The 24337-nt window shown below is 41.5% G+C and overlaps 1 protein-coding gene across 8 annotated transcripts in view; it reads left to right on the top strand.

The window, feature by feature from the left end:
* The window catches only part of herc1 (HECT and RLD domain containing E3 ubiquitin protein ligase family member 1), a 136903-nt gene that overhangs the window by 96511 nt on the left and 16055 nt on the right, over positions 1 to 24337 (top strand). For 4 of the 8 annotated variants that reach the window (XM_077586865.1, XM_077586885.1, XM_077586876.1 and 1 more), the window contains exons 48-61: positions 3195 to 3395; positions 6954 to 7128; positions 7234 to 7501; positions 7753 to 7966; positions 9809 to 10068; positions 11379 to 11506; positions 12328 to 12464; positions 17576 to 17776; positions 18083 to 18213; positions 18282 to 18499; positions 19945 to 20065; positions 20184 to 20330; positions 21778 to 21879; positions 22038 to 22211. In XM_077586865.1, coding sequence (XP_077442991.1) covers positions 3195 to 3395; positions 6954 to 7128; positions 7234 to 7501; positions 7753 to 7966; positions 9809 to 10068; positions 11379 to 11506; positions 12328 to 12464; positions 17576 to 17776; positions 18083 to 18213; positions 18282 to 18499; positions 19945 to 20065; positions 20184 to 20330; positions 21778 to 21879; positions 22038 to 22211 — 2477 coding nt within the window. The remainder of the gene's footprint in view (positions 1 to 3194; positions 3396 to 6953; positions 7129 to 7233; positions 7502 to 7752; positions 7967 to 9808; positions 10069 to 11378; positions 11507 to 12327; positions 12465 to 17575; positions 17777 to 18082; positions 18214 to 18281; positions 18500 to 19944; positions 20066 to 20183; positions 20331 to 21777; positions 21880 to 22037; positions 22212 to 24337) is intronic. The other 4 variants (XM_077586910.1, XM_077586892.1, XM_077586900.1 and 1 more) reach the window with 2 other exon arrangements.

Below are 24337 nucleotides of genomic sequence, written 5' to 3'. Positions count from 1 at the left end.
TCCCATTCAGCAGAGACAATATTAACAGGCTATTCTAACCAAAATTGTATCTTCCATTATTTTAGGCCCAACTTACACTCTAATCACCTGAAAGGTACTAGGAAGTCTCAGTCTGTTGGAATTTTGACGCAATTTGACCTCAAAAGTTTGCCTCCCTAACTGCGCTACAAAAAAATTCCAGACCACAGTGCAACATCACCCAAGGTGTTTATTACACCGTTATAAGGCCACACTTCCGAACTATTCCATTCATGAGTCCAGCCATTCCCATTCGCCTTTTTTCCCCACAAGTGATTTTCTATAATAGCTTTACAGCATTTGGCTGTTGAGTAAATTTGGGTCTCTCAAGCTAAGCAACAGAGATGTTAGGTGGGGAAAAAAATACAGACCAGTTATTTTTACTGGTGGAAACCTCAGCTTGCTCCTGCTAGCTGCTATGATGCTGATAGTGACAGGCGGAATGTGTTTTTAAAGCCTTTATTCTCCCCGACGTGACCGTTAAATTCAACTTGCCTACGCAGTGAACATTTAGGATATTTGCCAACACTAGCTACAGGTTAAGGTTCAAGTACAATCCGATGTAAACATATTGGTACTATGGCTGTGTCATACTACACGATACAATTTACTCAAATAATATTATCGTGTGTACTGCACGGTTGGAGACGTAACCTATGCCTCCTCCACACTTGGGTCAGACTAAAGACGTCTATTACTGTTATCATGTACTTCACATGACAGTCATACTTCCATAGAATTCATTTCCCTTTTCATCAGGGCTAAAAACCCTATTGTTTACTATACATTGTTGTCCTAACACCTACCAATATTCCAAATCTTGAAGGCGTCGTGCAGTGTTCCCCCTCATCTCCTATGTCCATGTTATGTTTACTTTATCATAATAGTTGTTAAGTATTGGTTTTATTGTGTTTTTCTCCTCTGTGACCTGTCCCTCTGATTGCCCATTGAGGTAACCTGTCAATTCCCCACCCCTGGTGTATCTCCTGCTAGCTGCCCCTTGTGTGACCCAGTTGTTTCTGATTGTCTCGTCAACCCATGTCTGTACTTAAACCCTGTATGATTGTCAGTCCAACCAAGCTATCGACCCATCAGGAAGCCGTCAGCACTCACGACTTCCAGCCTGCCCGTCACCCACCTGCCGGCAGCTTTCATCTCCCCCCGCTTAAGCTATCCTACTTCTGCTGCCCATCAGAACATGAGGTTCAACCTCCATCGCCCTCTGTCGATCCACGCTTCTACCTCGAGTTGGATTCAGACTTTCCAGATTGTGAGGATGATCCGGCGCTCGTTAACTTTCCGGACTCAGACTTGGATAGTGATTTCCTTGTACAGGGAGTCGTCTTTTTTTTCGAGGACATGGAGGCGTGACCTGACCCTTCCCTAGTCACGGAGGAGGATGACGGTCATACTGCGCTGTCCGTCCGGAGGTGGCGGCGAGTACTGCGGAAAAGGAGTGGGAGGGTTATTGACAACCGAGCTCCCTAATCGGCACTCCACTTGCTAGCACCAGTTCAAGCTCCCAGCTCGCGAATACCAGTTCAAACTCCCCGCTCGCCATTGCCAGTTCAAGCTCCCTGTTCGCCAGTGCCAGTTCCTGCCCCTCATTCTCATGTGCCTGTGCCGGCGCACCGTTCTCGTCACTAGACGGCGGCACCCTGAAAGACTGGGGCCCTAACACCGGCACCCTGAAAGACTGGGGCCCTGAAAGACTGAGGCCCTGACACTGGCAACCTGAAAGAAGGGGCCCAGTCAACATCAACTTGGACATCGGTGGCCCTAACTAAAGTAGGGTTCGGTGAATGCACATATGAAACTGGTGAGGTTCGGTAGCGCCAACAAGGTTAAGAACCACTGCTCTATTGACCGTTCAGGATGATACGACCAGCGACATTTCCGTTGTTCCTCCAGAGACCGTTCAGGATGATGCGACCAGCGACATTTCCGTCGTTCCTCCAGAGACCGTTCCGGATGAGGCGACCAGCGACATTGCCGTCGTTCCTCCGGAGACCGTTCAGAGCAAGGGGACCTGTGGCATGACCGTCGCCCCTCCTGAGACCATTCAAGGCAAAGCGACCTGTGACATCGCCGTCGTCGCTATAGAGACCGTTCAGGACGAGTTGACCAGCGACATTGCCTGTTTCCCTCTAATTGGGTCCATCCACGCCCGACCCCCAAACTCAACAGTAGTTGTAGTTCTGTTTAAATCGATAGGCTTCAACGCCAAACTCTTCTTGTTGAAACACAGGCCAGTTGTTTTAATTGGTGCTATCCCGCACTCATCTTCAGTCAGGTATATTTTCATCACAAGGTCAGAAATATCCACATTGATCCCGCATTGTAGTCCGCAATGTTGCTGCTTGGCTGTTCACTTTGTAATACGTCGCAGCATTTCCAGAAAGCCAAATTTGGTTTTCCTCGGTTGTCACAATAAAAGTCTTTTTCTCCACAATGGACTAAAATCAGGCCATCCACTTGACAATATATTATTATTCCGATGTAATAGGTTATAGTAAAAAAAAAGTCCACTTGAGTGGCCCTTTAAGTGCTCCTGGTTTGTTGATCAGCTTTCTCATCACTTATAGGGGCCAAGTAAATCAGGCTTTAAGTGCATTTTATGTTACTCCTTAAATCTCCTAATACATGGTGATAATGTCAAGAAATGAAAGTGATTTCACTAATTTAGATTATTTTTTTATTATTTTTTTTAGATGTAAAAAAAAAAAAAAGAATTTGGCACTCAAATCTTGCTACCTCTTAAAATGCCACAGTTAATGCACCTGGGAAAGCTCACTTTTTTCAGAAATTCTGGTTGTTATGCAACAACTATAATTGATAATCATGCCCAGCCTTCTTTTTGCTGTGCTAGCTACTACAGCAGGACAGGACAGTCACACGGCAGCAACAGAATACAAAACTATGGATAGCAATCTAGCAGCCTTTAAAAATCTGCAGATCATTCTGGTTGTGATAGTAACTTCTGCTTGGAGATTTGTTTAAGTGGATGGAGCAAAAGCTGAGAAAAAAAGACTCATTTGGATCTACATGGACATTATTAAGCCTTTATTGTCACTTGTTTGATTTGTGTCAGAAATATAGTCAATCATTTTTATGTTATGTCCTGTACTATTTTATAGCACCTTTTAGTTCACAGTTTTCTTTTTTGTTTCCCTCAGAGGACTGGGACATGATGGATGTGGATGAAGATGAGAAGCTAACAGGGGAAGAGGAATTTGAGCTTTTAGCTGGTCCATTAGGTCTGGGTGAACGTAGGACTGTCCCAGAGGCTGTCCAATTCCCTGATAGTGACCCTTTGGGAGCCTCTGCAGCCATGGTAACTGCCACCAACAGTATGGAGGAGACTCTATTGCAGATTGGTAAGTGTGTTCTTGTATAAATACTGCAGTTTGCAGCTATGATTTAGAAATAAGTATTTATTACCTAAGATACATGTACTATAAGTCAAATAAAGCAAAGAAAATCACACAGCACTATACAGACGCTCCCCTACTTACGAACGAGTTACGTTCCGAGCGATTGTTCGTAAGGTGAATTTGTTCGTAAGTTGCTCAGTGCTATATTTTGTATTATAATTTATGGCCTATATAAGTATATTGAAGGTTTATATAAGTATGTTTAAGGCTTGTATAAGTAACACACGGTATGTACATGTACGTAATAAGATAAATAAATTGAAGTTTAACTTACTTTTGGAAGATGTACTCGATGCTTAAGGAGATGATGGAGGAGGAAGAGGAGGATTTTATATCATGAGAGGGTCTTCGTCGTCGCTGGAATGGGCTTCAAAAGTTACTTCCTACTCCGTAACTTCAATGTAGGAAGAAGTTGAGGGTCGAGGAGAAGAAGATGAGGGCTGATGAGTATCTTCCTTGGAGGATTTACTAGAAACTGGCCGAAAGAAGCGATCTAACGATGATTGCACAGTTTTCTTCATCATAAATGATGAGGTAGCACTGTATGGCATCATTCAATTGATTTGCAACCTTTGTGCAACGTTCAATATTTGGGTCTTGCTGCTCGAAGAGTGCGATGGCTTTATGAGCGAAAACCCCTCGGCCAAGAGTTTCGTCTCGAATTTCTTCATGGGGACAGGCGTTTCTTCCTCCTCCTCGACACGTTGCTGAGCTGGGTGAGCTCGCACAGCGCCAAGCATCGGTATTAGCGGCGGAAAGAAGCACTACTCGGAAAAAGGCGCGCAATACAAAATCTAACTTACAGCATCTCTTTCCGAACATTTTTCGACATAGGCCATATGCGCAGACATGTTCGTATGTACCGTTGTTCGTAACTCGAATGTTCGTAAGTAGGGGAGCGTCTGTATACAAGTCTCAGATTTGGAAAATGTACACCGAACACCATTAGGCCACAAAGACACTAATATTGCTTCAGGAACAAAATAATTTAGAACATTTCAAAAGAATTTTATACAGTGGACACTCATGATACAAACTCAATCCATTCCAAGAATGGATCCGTGTACTGTTCCGAAGCACTCGCATGCCACCCGGCGGTATGCCGAGGTACCAAAACAAGCCAGGCGAGAGAGAAACGTAAAGTGAGGAGCTCGTATCATGAAGGTTATAAATGCAAAATGTGGCTTCAAATCTTCATGACCAGAAGCGTGCCACATAGTCTCACGCATCACACAGTGTTATTGCTAACAGAAGCTTCCTTTAACTTAGCAAGTTACGACGTCACTTGGTTATCTTCAACTTTTTTAGCATGCTCACAACGTTTTACTCACACTTTTGGATAATACCAGGCCAACTTTCATTCATTGTGTATGTCATGCAATTCAGACCATTCTCATGCCCTACACCACACCTTACATTTCCCCCAAAAATGTGCCACCAACATTGTCTTATCCTGTATTTTAACATTATATAGGTCACACCTGAGTATAAGTCAAAGGGCTACCCAAACTATGAAAAATTGATGATTCAGTGTGGAAAAGACAGTAGGGTTCCGTGGGATCATTTTCCAGATCATGTTTATATTGATTTGACTTTTGAGTATGTATTTGTACACCCGGCACCCAAGTGGTTAGCACGTCATCCTCACAGTTCTGAGATCGATGGTTCAAGATGGTTCAATCCCAAGTTCAGACCTTCCTGTGTGGAGTTGGCATGTTCTCCCCAGGTTTGCGAGGGTTTTCTTCGGCTACTCCGGTTTCCTTCCACATCCCAAAAACATTTACGGTTTGCTAGTTGAACACTTTGAATACTCAGATTGCCCCTAGGTATGCGTGTGACCATAAATGGTTCTCAATCTCCTTGTGCCCTGCGATTGACTGGGTACTAATTCAGGCTGTCCCCTGCCTGGGCCTCATATTCGATTGGGGTAGGCTCCAACATCCACACGACCCATGTGAGGATAACCAATATAGAAAATGGATGCATGAATAGTTGTACACCCCGGCCTTTATGGAAGAGTGGTAAGAAAAAGGCAATTTCTTAAAGATATGCATAAAAAGTCTTCTTTAAAGTTTGCCACAACCCACCTGGGAGACACACCAAAAATGTGGAATTAGATGCTCTGGTCAGATGAAACCAAAACTGAACTTTTTGGCCACAATACAAAACTATATGTTTGGCTCATCACCCTGAACATACCATCATCACTGTCAAACATGGTGGTGGCAGCCTCATGGTTTGGCTCTGCTTTTCTTCAGCAGGGATAGGTAACATGGTAAAAATGAATGGGAAGAGTAATGCAGCCAAATAGAGGACTCGGGAAGAAAGTCTGTTGGAGTCTGCAAAAGACCTGAGACTGGGACGGAGATTTATCTTCCAGCAGGACAAAGAACCAAAACATAAAGCCAAATCTACAATGGAATTGTTCACAAATAAACTTATCGAGGTGTTAGAATGACCAAGTCAAAGTCCAGACATGAATCCAATCGAGAATCTGTGGGCAAAGCTGAAGACTGCTTATCCGTGACCAGATGATTTCCCTAAAGACGTTTCGCCGACGGTCGTTTGACAGACAGACAGGTCGCCGAATGGACGTTCCGCCGAACGTTCATCCGGCCGAATGAACGTTCGGCGGAACGTCCATTCGGCGACCTGTCCGTCTGTCAAACGTCCGTCAGCGAAACGTCTTTAGGCGAATCATCCGAGTACCCTGCTTATCACGAATGCTTTGCATCCAACCTCACTAAGCTTGAGCTGTTTTGCAAGGGAGAATTGGCAAGAATTTCAGTCTCTTGATGTGTGAAACTGATAGAAACATACCCCAAGCGACTTGCAGCTGGAATTGCAGCAAAGGTGGCGCTACATACTATTTAAAAAAGGAGACTGGATAATATTGCACAGCCTGCTTTTCAGGGTTTTATTTTTTTAAAAAAGTTTAAAATATCCAATGAATTTTGTTCCACGTGATTGTGTCCGACGGCCTGGCGGATGAGTGGTTAGCGCGTTGGCCTCACAGCGCTGGGGTCCTGGTTTCAAATCCAGGTCGCTCTGTGTGGAGTTTGCATGTTTTCCCTGGGCTTGCGTGGGTTTTCTCCGGGTACTCCGGTTTCCTCCCACATTCCAAAAACATGCATGTTAGGCTGATTGGACACTTTAAATTGCCCCTGGGTTTGTGAGTGGTTATCCGTCTCCTTGTGCCGTGTGATCGGCTGGCCAGTGATTCTGGGTTTCACCACCTCTGGGCCAAAGTCAGCTGGGATAGGCTCCAGGACCTCCCGTGACCCTAATAAGGATAAAGCGGTTCAGAAAATGAATGGATGAACGATTTTTGATGATTCTTGAAAAAAAAACTATGTTTGAAGCCTGCAATGTGGAAAAAGGTTGAAAAGTTCAAGGGGGCGGGGCAAATACTTTTCCAATGCACTGTCAATATATGAATGTATATGTAATTGTATTTGTCATAATTATATTATTCTACATTTTATTTGTTAATTTTTGCAGGTTGTCAGATATCAGTGGATAAGAGTTCGTCGGGTAGGGTAACACTTGGGGAACAGGCAGCTGCTCTACAAAATCCCCATGACCGAGTGATGGCCTTGAGAAGGGTGACTTCTGCAGCCCAGGTTCTGCTTGCTAGGACCATGGTGATGAGAGCTCTATCTCTTCTCTCTGTCAGGTAGTTTTCAGACACACACAGGCAGAAACCACCTTTTGTTATTTTGCCTGACCCTTCTTTTTTTAGGAAAAATAAATAAATACCCCCCACCCCCTTCCTCTCCAGTGGTTCAAGTTGCAGCCTTGCCGCTGGTCTGGAGTCACTTGGTTTAACAGATATCAGGACTCTGGTCAGGTTTATGTGCCTGGCTGCAGCTGGCCGAGCTGGACTGTCTACTGGTCCATTAGCAGGGTCTGGTCATGTTGAAAGGACACGTGGCACTACCAAGGCCAGCAAACCAATTTCCAGTCTGGCTTATCTTAGCACAGCAGTCGGCTGCTTGGCCTCAAATAGTCCCGGTGCTGCGAAGCTCCTGGTGCAGCTCTGCACTCAGGTATTCTATATTACGTTTCATTGCACAAATTTTAAATGAATGATGAACTGAAAAGTTTACTTATTTGCATTTTTTTATATTCTTGATCCAATTTAAAGTATGACATTATTGAATCTGCATTTATGTTTTGCACATCTTAGTTCCACCCAATACACACGATCCAGAAGATTTGCTTTTTTTATCTGCAGTCCTGCTGAATTTAGAAAAAATATGGAGGTGCCATTTTTTAAGACTTTATTTTTCATTTACAGAATCTGATTTCTGCAGCAACAGGCATGAATCTTACAACAGTGGACGATCCTATCCAGAGGAAATTCCTACCCAGCTTCTTACGTGGTGTGGCGGAGGAGAACAAGCTTATCACCTCCCCTAACTTTGTTGTGACACAGGCCCTAGTAGCTCTCCTGGCAGATAAAGTGTCCAAACTCAGGCCTGCTTATGACAAAGCTGATATGGAGAAAAGGGGTGTGTTGTCTTTACATACAAAGTGTATTGAATATTGACAACTGGTACATACTGTGAGTTCAATATGTATTTGAACACCCCGCTATATTGCATGTTCCCCCACCTTAGAAATCATGGAGGGGTCTGAAATTTTCATCATAGGTGCATGTCCACTGTGAGAGAGATAATCTTAAAAGAAAAATCCAGAAATCACAATGTACCGTATTTTCACACTATAGGACGCATCGCCTGAAAGTTACAGGTGTAGTTTCCGTTTTTTGTCAATACAAAAGGCGCTTTGTTTCAAAGGACGTGGACATCGGGGGACAGTGCCTCTGGATTGGCAGACTGGGGTGGTGGTTCTCCTTTTCAAAAAGGGGGACCGGAGGGTGTGTTCCAATTACCGGGGAATCACACTCCTCAGCCAAGGTATATTCTGGGGTACTGGAGAGGAGGGTCCGCCGGGAGGTCGAATCTCTGATTCCGGAGGAGCAGTGTGGTTTTCGTCCTGGCCGGGGAACACCCTCAGCAAGGTCCTTGGGGGATCATGGGAGTTCGTCCAACCAGTCTTCATGTGCTTTGTGGACTTGGAGAAGGCGTTTGACCGTGTCCCCTGGGCAGTCTTGTGGGGGGTACTCCGGTAGTATGGGGTTCCGGAACCCCTGTTACGAGGGGTACGGTTCCTTTATGGCCGGTGTCAGAGTCTGGTCCGCGTAGCCGGCACTAAGTCGGATCCGTTTCCAGTAGGGGCTATGTCACTGATTCTGTTCATCACTTTTATGGACAGAATATCTAGGCGCAGCTGTGGCATTGAGGGGGTCCGGTTTGGTGGCCTCAGTATTGCATCCCTGCTTTTTGCAGATGATGTGGTTCTGTTGGCTTCATCAGGCCGTAAACTCCAACTCTCGCTGGAACGATTCGCAACTGAGTGTGAAGCGGTCGGGATGAGAATCAGCACCTCCAAATCTGAGACCATGGTCATCAGTCGGAAAAAGGTGGTGTGCCCTCTCCGGGTCAGGGATCAGATCCTTCCCCAGGTGGAGGAATTTAAGTATCTTGGGGTCTTGTTCACGAGTGAGGGAAGAATGGAGCGGGAGATCGACAGGCGGATCGGGGCGGCGTCTGCAGTGATGCGGACTATGCACTGGTCCGTCGTGGTGAAGAAGGAGCCGAGCCAAAAGGCACGGCTCTCTTTTTACCGGTTGATCTATGTTCCCACCCTCATCTATGGTCACGACCTGTGGGTCGTGACTAAAAGAACGAGATCCCAGATACAGGTAAGATAAGGTGAGAAGCTCTGGAATTCTGACCCTCAAACACTTGTTAATCCGCCTTTAAAACTGCACCTCGACTCCATGTATTATGCTGAATCAGATGTAACTGTTTGCGGTCGTTAGCTGCATAAAGACCCCTATCCACCACATACAATCAGTAAAATTCTAACTTGTAACATGGCCAAGACCAAAGAGCTGTCTAAAGACACCAGAGACAAAATTGTTCACCTCCACAAGGCTGGAAAGGGCTACGGAGAAATTGCCAAGCAGCTTGGTGAAAAAATGTGCACTGTTGGAGCTTATTGAACTCACTATACGTACATATTTGCACTACGTTGAACAAAAATATTTTATCAAGTGTTTTTTTGCCCTGTTCATTTTGGTTAAGATGTATTGTATGCAATTATTTTTATTCTCTTGAAAATGTGTTCATTCAAACAGAAAATTATTTCTGTCAGCTTGCCACTTTTTTTCCACCCTAGTCAATTTGGCTTTTAGTTTTTACATGCTTTGCATTTGTCTTCTGTTTTTCTTTTTTAACATTCTTTCACTCATGGGCGATCCTTGTCATTTTGTTTTCCATGTCTAGCAGGGCTAATTGCGCATTTGTATGCCCATCCTTCCCATAATCCCTCCGCTGTAGGCCCTCTGGAGCTGGCCAACGCTCTGGCAGCCTGCTGCCTGTCCTCCAGGCTTTCTTCACAACATCGACAGTGGGCTGCCCAGCAGCTAGTGCACACACTAGCAGCCCATGACCGGGACAATCAAAGCAGGCCACAGACATTTGCCGATATGGCGGGCGACCTGCGAAAATGCTCTTTGATCAAGTTGGATGGTCATCAGAGTCGGGTGCGTTGCCAAGAAAATGCTTATTTGCTATACAGTAATACCTTGACATACGATTGCCCCAAAATAGGAATTTGAGATATGAGTAAAATTCTGATCAAATATTTACCTTGACAAATTTTGAGATACAAGCATACGAGACAGCCAGGTGGCCGAGACGTGAGAGGCTGCTTATAATTTCAGCGCACTGTCTTTCTCACCGCATCTCCCTCGTGGAAAGATCTCTACAAGTGCTTTTTTGCATTTTTTCCGTGTTTTTTTTTGCGTTAGTGCAGAATTAAGAGGAACAATAAATCGACATACAAATTCTGTCCCGGAATGCATTGAACTCGTATCTCAAGGTATAACTGTATTATAACTACTACCGTATTTTCACGACTATACGGCGCATCGTATTTTTAGCCGCAGTGTCAGTAAAGAGTGCTATTTCTGTATTTTACACACACAAAGGACGCACCGTTTTTATAGATGCAGTCAGGCATGGCAAAACATACACCAGCTTAAACATACACGCTACACCCACACGCTAAAAACACGTTTTTAAAAAGGCAACGGAAGCAAAACTGAGTTCGGTTGTACTTGATTTAGCCATTTTACAATGTACTCCCGTCATCATCACCCACAAATCCATCAAAGTCTTTATTTTCTGTGTCGGAATTGAACAATTGTCCAAATGAGTCATCGAAAACGCTGAGTTTTATACGTTCGTCCAGGCGGCCACAATCCATTCGCAAATAGTAGCTAGCTAGTAGCTAGCGTAACTATTCCAACGCTGCCTTCCATGCTTCGTAAAGCTGTGTTGATGTCGATGTCCAGGCCACAATCCATTCGCAAATAGTAGCTAGCTAGTAGCTAGCGTAACTATTCCAACGCTGCCTTCCATGCTTCGTAAAGCTGTGTTGATGTCGATGTCCAGGCCACAATCCATTCGCAAATAGTAGCTAGCGTAACTATTCCAACGCTGCCTTCCATGCTTCGTAAAGCTGTGTTGATGTCGATGTCCAGGCCACAATCCATTGGGTGTATTGACAAAAGAACTATATATCCCAGCAGTCACTGCGCAGTACTTTTTCTACGGGGAAAATATAAGAGTCGGGGGCTGCTTGCCGTAGTTGTGAGAGCTGTAGAGGATGGTGTACCCTATCGACTGATTTATTTTATTTTATCGTGATATCAATTTTAGTATTGGTCCATATATAAAGCGCACTGGATTATAAGGGTATTTTGGAGAAATTTTAAGACTTATGTGCGCCTTATAGTCGTGAAAATATTTATATATTTGATAATTACATTTGTTTTGTTTTTTGATCTAGGTCCTCACTTGTTGCTGGTGCAAAAATAAAAGTTTGTTGGCAACCAGTGGCAGCGATGGCACAGTCAGGCTATGGAATGTTACCAAAAGCCAGTATACCCTGCAGCAGACCTGTATCTTCAATAAGGAGTAAGACACAGAACCATTGCAAATCTCGAAACTACACATACTCTAGTACAGGGGTGCTCCAACTACTTTAATTTTCAAGGAGTTAACCTTCCACGATCTACCTTCTTTTACAGGCCACCGAAAAAGCTCAGCAATTATTTATGTTGATTTACCTCTCATTAGAGTCTATCAACATGTCTGGGAGCGGTAGGGAACGGGGGTGAAAATCCACTTTCGATTCATCCTAAAGCATGGCAAATTCATAAGATCCTAGCTAAGGAAACCGACAGACGGGAGGGATCAAAATGTTATTGTCGTGAAATCTACCAATAGATTGCACGGCAATAACATTTTGATCTACCAATCAATCAATAGTACCTTGGCGATCTACCGATAGGTCCTTAGCTATCTACTGGTAGATCACAATCTACGTAATGGGCACCCCTGCTCTAGTACACTGAAGCGATTGCTTGTTATCAACCCTGTTTTTTGTGAGAGAAAAAAACATCCGTACAAATCTGGATTTACTGTCAAAATAAATAAAAAACTAAAAATGTTTTTTCATTTTTAATCCCTTGAAATTATTAGGGTGGGGACGTAATGACATTGAATCAAGTGTGCAATGCCACACTTAAGGAAGGGGGAAATAAATTGGTTTATTTTCATTTATTTATTGTCATACACAATTATCAATTATTTTCCTCCCATTGTAAATGGTAACTCGTTAGATGAGGATGCTTTCCTCCAGATTGGTTGGATTTATTTTTGGCTTGATCATTCATATTGTCAAAAATATTCATAATTACAATTTCGTCTTTTTTTTTTTTTAACTATTTTATCAGTGATGGTTCTTCAGAGGAGGGCCAGACATGCTTGGGGTCACCCAGTGATGTTTGTTTATCTCCCCTGGCTTGGAGTGTGACTGGAAAATATATTGCATCTGCCATGGAGAAAATGGTCAACATCTGGCAAGTAAATGGTAAACATTCTATCAGGTCTAAACTTTTTTCAAATGAGACTTATTTATACAACAAAATGTGTGTCTGCATAACTGGCTACAATTTATAAATGGTGTAATGCTTTCTGCTTGTATCAAAGGAAAGCAGTTACTGTCCAATTAAAATTACCCTTCCATTAGCATCCCTACATCACAAATATGTAGGGTAAATTAGAGCATAGAGAAAATTCAGTTTCTAAATGATGATTTTATTTACCAAGGCAGAAAAAATTACCAACTTGTCTGGCCTTCTGTGAAAATGTAATTGCCCCCCTTTGTTAAATCACAAATTGTGAAGAGATAGGGACAGTGGCAAACTTTCCTCGGAGTGGTCGGCCAGCTAAAAAAAAAACCCTAGAAAAACACCGAAAGAACTGCAGGCCTCGCTGGCCTCAGTTAAGGTCAATATTCATGACTCTACTAGAAGAAAAACACTGGCCAAAGCTGGCGTCCATGGCAGAGTTCCAAGGTCAAAACTATTACTGTCCAAAAAGAATATAAAGGCTCATCTTATATTTCCAAAAAATATCTTGATCATCCTCCACACTTTTGGAAGAACATTCTGGGGACTGATGAGTCAAAAGTTGAACTCATAGGAAGGTGTGCGGCCTGTTACATTTGGCAAAAAATAGCACAGCATTCCATCAAAAGCACTTTTTTTTCTTGATTTCCCAACTTCCATTACCCCCCAACGAAGAGAATTCAACCAATCAGAAAAAGGCAACTGCGACAGGAGCTCAATATTTGTGATGTAAAAGTCAATGGTGTAATGCAGAAAACACCCTAAAATTGTAACCGCTTTTTTTAACTTCTATTTTTGGAAAAAGGTGCAAACAACAAAATTATTGGTCGTTTTTTTAGTTTTTCCTGTTTATTACCAATTTAGCATATCTAAGTAAAATATCATAAAAAGGGATAATGTGTTGGATTTAAAAATGTAACAAAATTAAATTTACTTGAAATATGCAACACGGCCACTGATGTGTGCCAAGATTTATTCAGCTAGTCTACCATATTGGGGTTTGTCAAATAGCTGTATGCTCCATTAAATAGTGGGCAGTTCATGTAGTATTATGGGCTAAGTAGTGTAGGAAATATTGTAAGTTCTCCACTCTTTGTACATTTTACAAGTACCTAAAGGGTTTATGTTTTAGGTTGCCATTTAAATGCTCACACGAATGTAATAGTCTTCAAAGGAAGCGTTGGTATTCTTTACAAATACCTACAGATAATGCATTTTTAACACTTAGATTTCTAGTAAAATGTTAGGTTCACCATTAGGCATTCTCAAATGCACTCACAAATAAAACAGACATCTGACTCATATCCGGTGTCTTGCAAGAGAGAATCGATCCACTCGCGTCTTCGGTCAAGATCATTCTCCCGAATCAATGCCTCTCTTGCTCATTTATTTGATAAGATTCTCAACATGCATCTCAGTTCTCAAAACAATTGAAGGTCTGTCGGATCTTCCCGAGGGAGGGCTGTGGACAACACTGTCAGAAGTCAAAACAATTGTAAGTCCTCCAGATCTTCCCAAGGGAGTGTTGTGAACCACTTTCGATGTTTCTCAAAATAATTTAAAGTCCTCCGGATCCCAAGGGAGCTCGGTGTGAACAATAGTTTTGAGAAGTCCAACTGCAAAGGGGAGTGACCTTCAAGTTGTTTCGGTTAACCCAAAGAGTGAGCATTACTCTTGCAAGAGATGTATTAAAATGACTTTTTTAATATCAATAACTCCAATATAAAGCAAAGCGTTCTTCATTGCAAGCCAATATATATAGTGATTAATATTCCTAAATAAGCAAAGCGTTCTTCATTGCAAGCAAATTTATAATAATGATAACCCTTACATTCCCCCCTGTTATTATATATTTGTACGCAATCCCATAATCTTTTTTTTATTTATGACAAATACACTTGGGGGAAGTCCGTTGTCTTGATCTTTACCAGAATTCACCTTACTTGCATATCTGGCCTGAAAAAGTGTTGGAATAATGATTAATACCCTTAAATCATTATTAGTAATATTTAATTAAAATTGGAAGACATCTTTCAACATAACTGCTTACAACTTGCAAGGAAAATCACCCCCAACGCGTCTTTGTTCGCAAGAGGATTCTGACGAGCCGCATACTCTTCGGTCCATTTAGCGGCACATAACCAAAACATTCAAAGGTAATCTAATTTAAACAATTGCATAAGCAAAAACAACTGTCTCAACTGTTTTGAACAATTGTATAAGCTTAGCCGAATAACATCATAAAGGTTATAAAAACAACTGTCACAACAATCTGTTTTTATCGGAACTCCTGCGTAAGAATTTGCACAATAAGCATAAAAGTGACCCGAGCGGATCGTAAATCAAAACAACGGCATTAGAATTTGCACCAGTTAGCATAATAATTTCTTTATAAGGTAAACTGCCGGCGTCCCAGACAAAACAATTTATGAGTCCTTCGTAGATCATTGCGAACTTGAATCTGGGTGCCTGGGTTGCGAGGTCTATCTCCCAGTAACAGTCCTTGAGGTGTTATGTCAACAAGCTGGAGCCAGCAGGGTGACCTCGAGTTTGTCCCAGTCTCAAATTAAAGACACTCTTATACAAAAGTAATTAAAATGCTATAATATCATCATGAATTAATTCATAGCCTTATTACTTATTAAAAATGCTTACAACACATATAGAAACATTCCATAATAAATCCAACAAAAAGGAACAACAATCTCATTCTCATTCAACTAATTTTCATAATTTGCATAATCCTGGACATCAATGTTATCACCAGTATGCTGTTCAATAAGCAGATACAATCCTTGCAATTTGGAATTTGTTGGAGCAATTGCATCAACCATAAGTCGGTCTAGCAAAGAGCGCAAGCAGGGGATAAGACAATACCCGCACATTGTCAAAGTATAAGCCAAAACAGCTATTGATATCACCTCGGTGAAGGCCAATTTTTTTACATTTTCCGGAGGCCTTATCCCACCAGTCTGCCAGAAGGTGGACAGTTCCACTCCAGAGTGCCTCTTTGTTTCCGGTTCAGGGTCTGCAGGCCTTCAACTGCTTTGGTTAGGGACCCTTTGGGGGACGTGTTGTTGAGTGCAACATTTTCAAACATTGCATACGCCCTCTGCTCCATCAAGAGCACATCAACCGTCAAAAGCATATCAACCGCTTTGCGGTCCTGGAAAGTCATGAGACTGGTGGTTGCCAGCTATTCCTTCATTGCGAATTCAATTTCTTTTTTGGGACATTGTAATGGATGTTGTTCACCCTATTCATATTTTTATTTGGCGTAACCCAAAGAAAAATAGACTCCTGCTGCAATTTGGCAAACCAACCCATAAGTCGGATCGCCATCCCTCGATGAGGCTCAACGTCGTCGAGAGAGGCCAGCCGCTGCACAGAAATTCCGAGTCGCCAATTGTATCTCCTCCATTCTAAAACAGATACTGTTAAAAACAGTGAAACCAAAACACATAGTCCTGTTTCTTTTTTGACAGGAGTTATATAATTTATTTGCCCCACTTCACCACCATAAGCCAAAACGTGGAATCAGTGAGGCCGTTTGTCTTGGACAATGGGCCCACCATGTCTTATCTACCGCACCCAGATTCAGACCATGCCCTGTAAGGTTCAAACAGGTAAAGTTAGCACAGTGGAAAAATTGGCTTGTCATTCACTGCTTCCGTAATAGGATAGACACCGTTTCAATATTTTTCCTTTTCTTTACAAGCAGGACACTTTTTCTTTTGTAAAAACACTTTCCCAAAGAATGGTGATTGAGGGAGTTGTTATATCCGATCGTATTTTCCCTTGTCTGGTTGTTTGTTTTAACCCTTTGTAAGAAGGTTAAGTCTCAATTGAAACCGTGACCGGATGATTCGCCGAAAGACGTTTCGCCGACGGACGTTTGGCCAACGGACAGGTCGCCGAATGGACGTTTCGCCGAAATTTCAATGTTCAATCAAGGACCCACAAATTGTCACCAATATGCCAATATTGTTAATTTTCTCATCCCTTTTTTACTAACCAGCTAATCTCTTATGTTAAAGTATTTTCAACAAACCAACCATTCAAAAAGTGTTAATAATCTTTTATCTTCCAAAAGTTAGTTTTCTTTAATTAAGAGCCCTTCGAAATCCACAAATTGGTCAAAAATGGCAATCTTGCTCTATTCCCAATTGCAAAGTTTTTTACCAAATCAATATTTTACCAAACAGATTGTCTATCACCTTGAAAGACATTTTTGTATAAAATCTGAAAAATAAATGCGTAAGTAATTGCAGAACCCTGCATTTCCTGCAGACCATGTTTTGCTCTTGTTATGAAATGCTTAATGGAAGCGCACTCTAGCCGCCAACTGTGACCTTTAGACTCGCTGCATAAGCAGCATTTCCCATTGCACACACATCTTATCTGTCACAAATTCCTTGTTTTGCTTTGTTTACAAATTCCTCCCCAGCGAGGTATCATGTTTGAAATGTCGTTTTTTAGCTGTGAATAATGCATTTTAGAAAAGACTACCATTAATCCATAATAAGCTAAATTAATTCCTCATCCGATATCTAACCATATCACAATATTTTGCCAAGACTCCATAATCCTAAAATATGCTTTAAGCACAACTTTATCCCATAGCAAAAACCATATTTGCACACACAAGTTTGCATACGCAGTTCTGGGTGTGATGACAAGTAGGCTTTTTGTTGTTGATGACTACGACATGGCCTATGTCCGATTATTATTATTCAGCAACCCCAAGGGCCAATTGATGTAATGTCTTCACCGAAGGGGGCCAAAAATTTTAGTCGCTTGTGCGGTCTGGGCACACAAGTTGCATTTACAAAGTCAGCCGGAGTGGCCCGTGCTAATTTTTCTCATAGGCCTTATCAGGCCCCTCAGTCCTTTCGCATGTTTTCAAAACTCTCCCGCGTCCCAATCAAATCAGCAGCCACAGCAAACAGCGTGCTTCCCCCCGCAGTCGACGCATTATTTGGCAAGTCTAGAGTATAATAAAATACGCAGGTTGGTAACCCTGCAAAACATTTTTTTAGGTCTATGATTATCTATTGTTTTGTCCTTAAAGGTGGTAAAGGTCTCTTGGATGTGCAGCCTCATTGGGTTTCAGCACTGGCTTGGCCTGATGACGAACCAGAATCTTTGTGGTCTGGCGAACCCACAGACATGCTTCTGGTGGGTCGAATGGATGGATCCCTAGGCCTCATTGAAGTATTGGATTCCTGCAGTATGCACCGCACTGAGCTGGAGCACTGCTACAGGAAAGATGGTATGGTGACCACTGACATTACAAACTATTCCACAAAGGGCCGCCGCAGTGGGTGCAGGTTTTCATTCCAATCCATAAAGAGGACACTTTTTCACCAATCTGGTGTCTTACAAGTGCAATCAACGGATTGCAATCAGGTGCTTGCTGTTTTCTGCAGAAATTTCATTGGTTAAAGTGTCTTTGCTGGATCGGTTGCAACAAAAAAACTCCACCTGCAGCGGCCCCCAGGGACCGGTGTGCCCACCCCTGGGTTAGGCGAATTCTGTTTATTATTGAAAAATGTGCATTTAGATTTTTTTTTTTCAGAGGCGGTGATGAACATTGCCTGGTACAGCGAAGACAAGCCTTTTGCAGTGGGCTACGCAGACGGCAAGCTACTGATTGGATCCAAAGAGCCCTTAGAACAAGGCGCCATTGTAGTCATTGATGCTCACAAGGTATACAAATACCTGATAAGCCTGGAAAATGTATTAAATTATAAAACAATACAATATTTTTCTTTCAGGAATCAATCACTAATATGAAGTGGAGTCCTACAGGTCAAATCTTGATGACATGTGCTAAAGAAGAAACTGTGAAACTTTGGGCCAATCCTAACTCTCGGTCTGAACTGGGTGTGAACTGGCATTGTTTAATGAGTCTGAAACAACCCTCTTTGGTTAATGGTGTTGCCTGGTGCAGCTTACTTGGATGTGGCCCAAAGCCCCTCAGCATGCTAGCAATGTAAGAAATTATTTAAAAGTTGTCTAATACACTCCTAAAATGTTTAAAGTTTTGGTGGCGCATTACATAACTGTCTAGAGCAGGTGTGTCCAAACTATTCCGCAAAAGTGGGTGCAGGATTTCATTCCAACCAACTAAGGCGAAGGTGTAATTTATTAAGGAACAAAAAAAACCTGTCCTATTTTCAAAAATGTAATTATGACCTTGAAACTAGTAACGTGTTGTGACATCCTTGGCATCAATAACTGAATTCAACTGTGTACAATAATTGGTGATGAGTCTTTCAAATCGCTGTGGAATTTGTTTAACCTACTCTTTGCAGAATAGTGTACACTGCTATTTTGGATGATTTTCTAGTGTGAACTGGCTGGTTTAAGTCACACCCTAGCAACTCAGTTGAATTTCAGTCCAGATTTTCACTTGGCCAGTTATTTTATTTAGCCGTTCAGAGGTGGACTTGTTGGTGTGTTTTGGATGATCTGAAAAGCATACATTATACATTATTTTTTTTGCTTCACAAGCAAAATAACAAAGCAGGATTATTGATTTGTTGTTGTGTACCTCATAAACCACTTCCTGCATGATTTAAGTATTCAGGGAATTTCCAGCTGTGTTAAACTCAACTCAATAGTGATTGACTGTGTAAGCTCTGTGACAAGTCGTTTAGCTATTACCATAAATCAAATTAAGTCAATTTGCTGGATAACGGTGGTGATGAAACCCATTTGTGAAGTAAAATAAAATACAGTACATTCATTGCGAACAAAACTACAATACCCTCATGTGAAAACGTTTTTGTCTTTATCATACGCTGATAACATGTTCGCCTCTCATATCTATCTAACTTAGACATGAATGTCAAAGACTTATGCACACACTAAAAAATAAAGTTACACTTAAAGAACTTAATGTAAATAACATTACTACGATAGCACTCATTATTTCGCCAAGCCGGCCGGATTAATGACGACCATATTGACAACCTATATCCGATGCCAGTACAGCATTTGGAAGAGTGATTAATTCTTTCATATGCATGTATAAATGTAAGATGATGCGCACGTCTTAAAACGCTTTTCTAAAGTGCTGCTTGATGCATGGGTTTTACAAAGATGCTGTATTTCCCTAATCCTTAGTTTTGCCAAATCCATGAAACCTGCCATTAGGACTAATGCCATTTCCCTTAAACAGAGTCGTAATGGTGCAGGATTCTTTGTCCAAAGAGTCCAGTGATTGTTAACCAAATGTCGTGCACATATTTGAGCTTTTTGTGGTCCACCATTTATCCCTCCTGTCATGTTGGGAAAAAAAGAAATAAATTAATAAAGTTTTCATTGAAACTGTTAATTTATTCATGTGCTTAGTAAGTGTATGAAAACATCTGATCAGTGAACTATAGAGACTGTGTTTAAATGTTTGGTTACATGTGCCTTCATATTTTTTAGATGCTGTCAAAATGGTCTGGTGACAGTCTGGACCATTCCACAGGTAGTTTCATACTTCCCAGAATCCTGTTCATCACATTCAGCAGAGTGGTGGGAAAAAGAAACAAATCCTAAATCCATGGTACTTTTTTAATTTTATTTTAAAAATAGAACATCAGAATGTTTTTATTTCCTTCCATATACAGTAAGAATAATATAAATCGTTTAATTATCATTCTTTTACTATGGTTGTGTTACAGTCATCAGAATGGTCACAAAACAGAGCAAAATGTGTCTTCCAATTGAAAGGCCATATCACGCCAGTGAGAATGGTTGCCTTTAGTCCTGATGGTCTAGCGTTGGCATCTGGGGGCGTTGGAGGCCTCATGAACATATGGTCCCTCAGAGTAAGAAAAAATATTTCACAAAATAAATATCTATAACTAAACGAAGATAAGTGAAAATATTTTTAAGGTGTAGCAGAGCCCCCTTTTAATGAGCCCCCACAGTAATTGATCTGCTACAGATATAGTTGCATCACGAATTAATAAATGAACAGTGCCACTCAGGAATGTGCTCATTTATAAATTGCATTCCCTTGCACTGACCCTCCTAAAGTCACCCTTTGAAATATGATTTTCTTTATACATATACAATTGTCCCACAATTTGTTGATATACATCTTAATGAAGAGCAGTATTAGTATTCTGGATAACTTCTGTTATCCTCCTCTCATGATGAGTGCTGCAATTTGCAATCCCATTAATGCATCACTGCCCAGCAAGCGGGTCAGTCTCAAATGTCCATAAAATTGTTGTCCCTGTGTGGGAAGTGCCCAATGTTTAACACTAATATTTATAAAATCCACCTTATTGGATATTTTATAAGATATTTTCTGAGGTTGGAATGTGGTTCAGTTGATTTAGCTACATAGTTCTTGATGCAGGTTGATGGCTGTTTTTTGACATTGAGCCACTTTACAGTCTGATAATAGAAATTAACCCACAAAAATGTGTGAGAATTTTATGATATTACATGTAGTATATACTAATTATAAAATTAGGTGGCACGGTGGTAGTCTGTGGTTAGCGCGTCTCCGTTGCATGTTCTTCCTGTTCCTCTGTGGAGGTTTCTCCGGGTACTTCGGTTTCCTTCGACATCCCAAAAACATGAATGGTAGGCTTCTTGAACACTCGCGTGGATGGTTGTTTATCTCATTGTGTCCTGCGATTGTGTGGCAACCCATTCTGGGCATACCGCTTATTGTTACCTGAAAAAGGACCTTCCCGCCCTCATTCATACTGTAAGTACAGAATCAAATTCTTTTATTTTTTCAATACGGGAAAACTATCCGCAGTCATATTCGTTTTTTCGCTCTCCGCAGTCAAAGCTGCGTCGTCGATGTCAGCTAATGAGTTAACAAGAACCTTAAAATGCCCCAAAACTGACAGGAAGTAATTTGGAAATGGCCAAAAATCAGCAAAAAGCAAACAACACACAAGGAGCATGGAAATTCCCCCAAAATCTATAGCAAATTATCCAAAATTTACAGGAAGTGACCTGTAAGTACCCTAAAAGCACAAGGAAGTGACGCAAATTTAACTCACTGCCTGCCACTGACAATGATAGAGGTCCAATTCACTTAAACTGGTTGTGGATGCTGACCTTTAAGTGGCATAAAGTTACCTTTTTATGGCCAAAAATAAATGGGTCTTACCCACACAAAATAGAGTTGGCAAGATTGTGGCCTGTGAACCAAACTTAGTTTGACACCCGTTGGTCTAAGATTTCCTTTTTCTAGATAGCCCCTGCGGGATGCCTTGTCTAAACTAGAGTTATTTTGTATTTTAACAGGATGGGTCAGTAGTTCAAACAGTTGTTGCAGGTTCAGGGGCCATTCAGAATATTGTATGGATCCCAGATGTTGGTGTTGCTGTCTGCTCCAACAGGTCAAAGGTAATGCATGTCTCCCTTTTTATGGTAGCAGGAAGTTCAAGGATTAGTTCTTACAATGGACATATTAAACTACAGGATGCATTTTAATGTGAATTACAATCCCCTGGCATACAACTAAAGTATCTCTCTGCATTGGATTTTTTTCATTGTGTTTTTAGGATGTGGTGGTTGTAAATTGCTCAAAAGAGTTCATTGCAACCAACCATGTGTTGGCCACTTGTCGAAAAGCTCTTAAGAAGCAGGGTGTAGTTGGCCTCAACATGGCCCCTTGCATGAGGGCGTTCCTGGAGAGACTACCTATTATGTTGCAGGAACAGTATGCATATGAGAAGGTATAGTACATTTAAAATGTTGACTCCTTATCTTCTATGGTTTTAGCACAGACCTGGGCACTCCGGTCCACGAGGGCCGCTGTGGGTGCAGGTTTTTGTTCCAACCGATCCAGCACAGACAGTTTAACTAATTAGATTTCTGCTGAAACAAGAAGCACCTGACTGCAATCCACTGATTGCACGTCAAAGATACCAGATTGGTGGAAAGGTTTCCTCTTATGGGTTGGAACGAAAACCTGCACCCACTGTGGCCCTTTGTGGAATTAATTGCCCAGGTCTGTTTTAGCAGGAACAAAATTATTTTTTCTCATTTTCCATTCTGGGTAGTACTTAAATGAGTGTCTGATTCAACATTAATAATTCAATTAATCAACATTAAATGACTGACAAGACATGAAAGTACATTTACGTAGTGAAATATCAGTCAAGAGCAAGGTTTTTTATGTGACGTCACTGCACTTCCAACCCAAATTTTGTGCCCTCATTCTGCCGTTCACCACAACTAGTACAAACATATCACGCTACAGCTGTACATTGTTCTTCAAAAGCTTCCACATAAACTGGCATCTTTCATTGTCATTGATAGCGATAGAGTTCCAAAGCATTTTGGAAAATTGTAAATTGACTGTATAACTCCTTTCCAACGTCACAGTATACTCACAGCGCTTTGACACTTTTGTCATTCACCTACTGTTGTCACATCAGGAGCAATGTGATGTTCAGTATGTTGCTTATGGATACTTAGACGAGGTCATCAGGGCAGAGAATCAAACCAACAACCTTAAGGATTGACGATACACTAATACCCTGACATACAAGTGCCCCAACATATGAGAAATTTGAGATCCGAGGAAAATTCCGAGCAAATATTTGCCTAGAGATACGAGACAAATTTGAGATAAGAGCATAGGAGACAGCCTGGTGGCCGAGTCCACGAGATGCTGCTTATGATAACAGCGCACTGTCTTTCTCGCTGCATCTCCCTCGCGTAAAGATAGCCACGAGCACTGGGCGTACAGGTTGCATTTTTTACGAGTTTTTTGCGTTAATCAGTGCAGCCTGTCCTTTCTCTCTATCCCTCGCCCGCGCCGTCTGTCTGTATTGAGTAATGTCACATTTTATTATTGAAGATCATAACCACTAGATAGGTATTTGTTACTTTGTGACTAAGTGGTGAATTAGAACCAATAAAAATGTTTCCATTGTAATATCCTGTTTTTTGGTGTGTTTTTTTTCAGTGGGAAAGAATTAATTTGGCAAAATTTGATTTGAGTTACAAGTAAATTGACATACGAGCTCGGTCCCGGAATGCATTAAGCTTGTATCTCAAGGTACAGTGGTACCTCGACATACGATCGTAATCCGTTCCGAGACTGAGATCGTATGTCGAGCTTTTCATAACTCGAGCGAACGTTTCCCATTGAAATGAATTGAAAACAAATTAATTAGTTCCAACCCTCTGAAAAAACACCAAAAACAGGATATTGGATTGGAAAAAATGTTTTATTTCTTCTAATTCGCCATATATTGACAAAGTAATAAATAACGAGTGGTTTAATAGTAATAAAATGTGTTTAGTAGAAGTAAAATTAGACGCATTTCGCGGAGGGTAGAGACAGCGGCATACACGGAGGCGGGGATGTTCGGGGGGACTTTATCCACGGCACTCGTAAACGAACAAACAAATTTAAATTAACTTGGATTAATATATACAGACATACTCAAACATACGTTTAATGTAACTTTACACAAACTGAATTCTAATTTTGTTTTAATCTTTTGTTACCTTCGTTTTCCGGGTTAGCGGTTTGCCACACCTCCACCCTCACGTTCGCTATCGATGGGCTGTTTGCTGTTGTATTTCCTTCAAAATATTCCGAAAATGATGCACACAAATGTCCTCACAATAGGATAGCCAACGAGAAGTAGTCTTGTATGAGCGATCGCGAGAGCTTCTTTCCTTAGAAAGAATAACGGGAAATGCAAAATGCAATAGCTGAGCTTACCCACATATTGATTGTGGGTAATGAAGTTTTATTCTGAGAAAAGGGGCCATTGCCTATGGGTGTTGTGTGCACGAGTATACTTCATTACCCTGAAAGCCCTCTTTTTGCCGGCGCATGCGC

This window comes from Stigmatopora argus, chromosome 2 (assembly GCF_051989625.1).
Source record: "Stigmatopora argus isolate UIUO_Sarg chromosome 2, RoL_Sarg_1.0, whole genome shotgun sequence".
Classification (NCBI taxonomy): Eukaryota; Metazoa; Chordata; class Actinopteri; order Syngnathiformes; family Syngnathidae; genus Stigmatopora; species Stigmatopora argus.
Note: the sequence above shows the minus strand (reverse complement) of the source record. Positions and strands in the feature narration are given on the sequence as shown.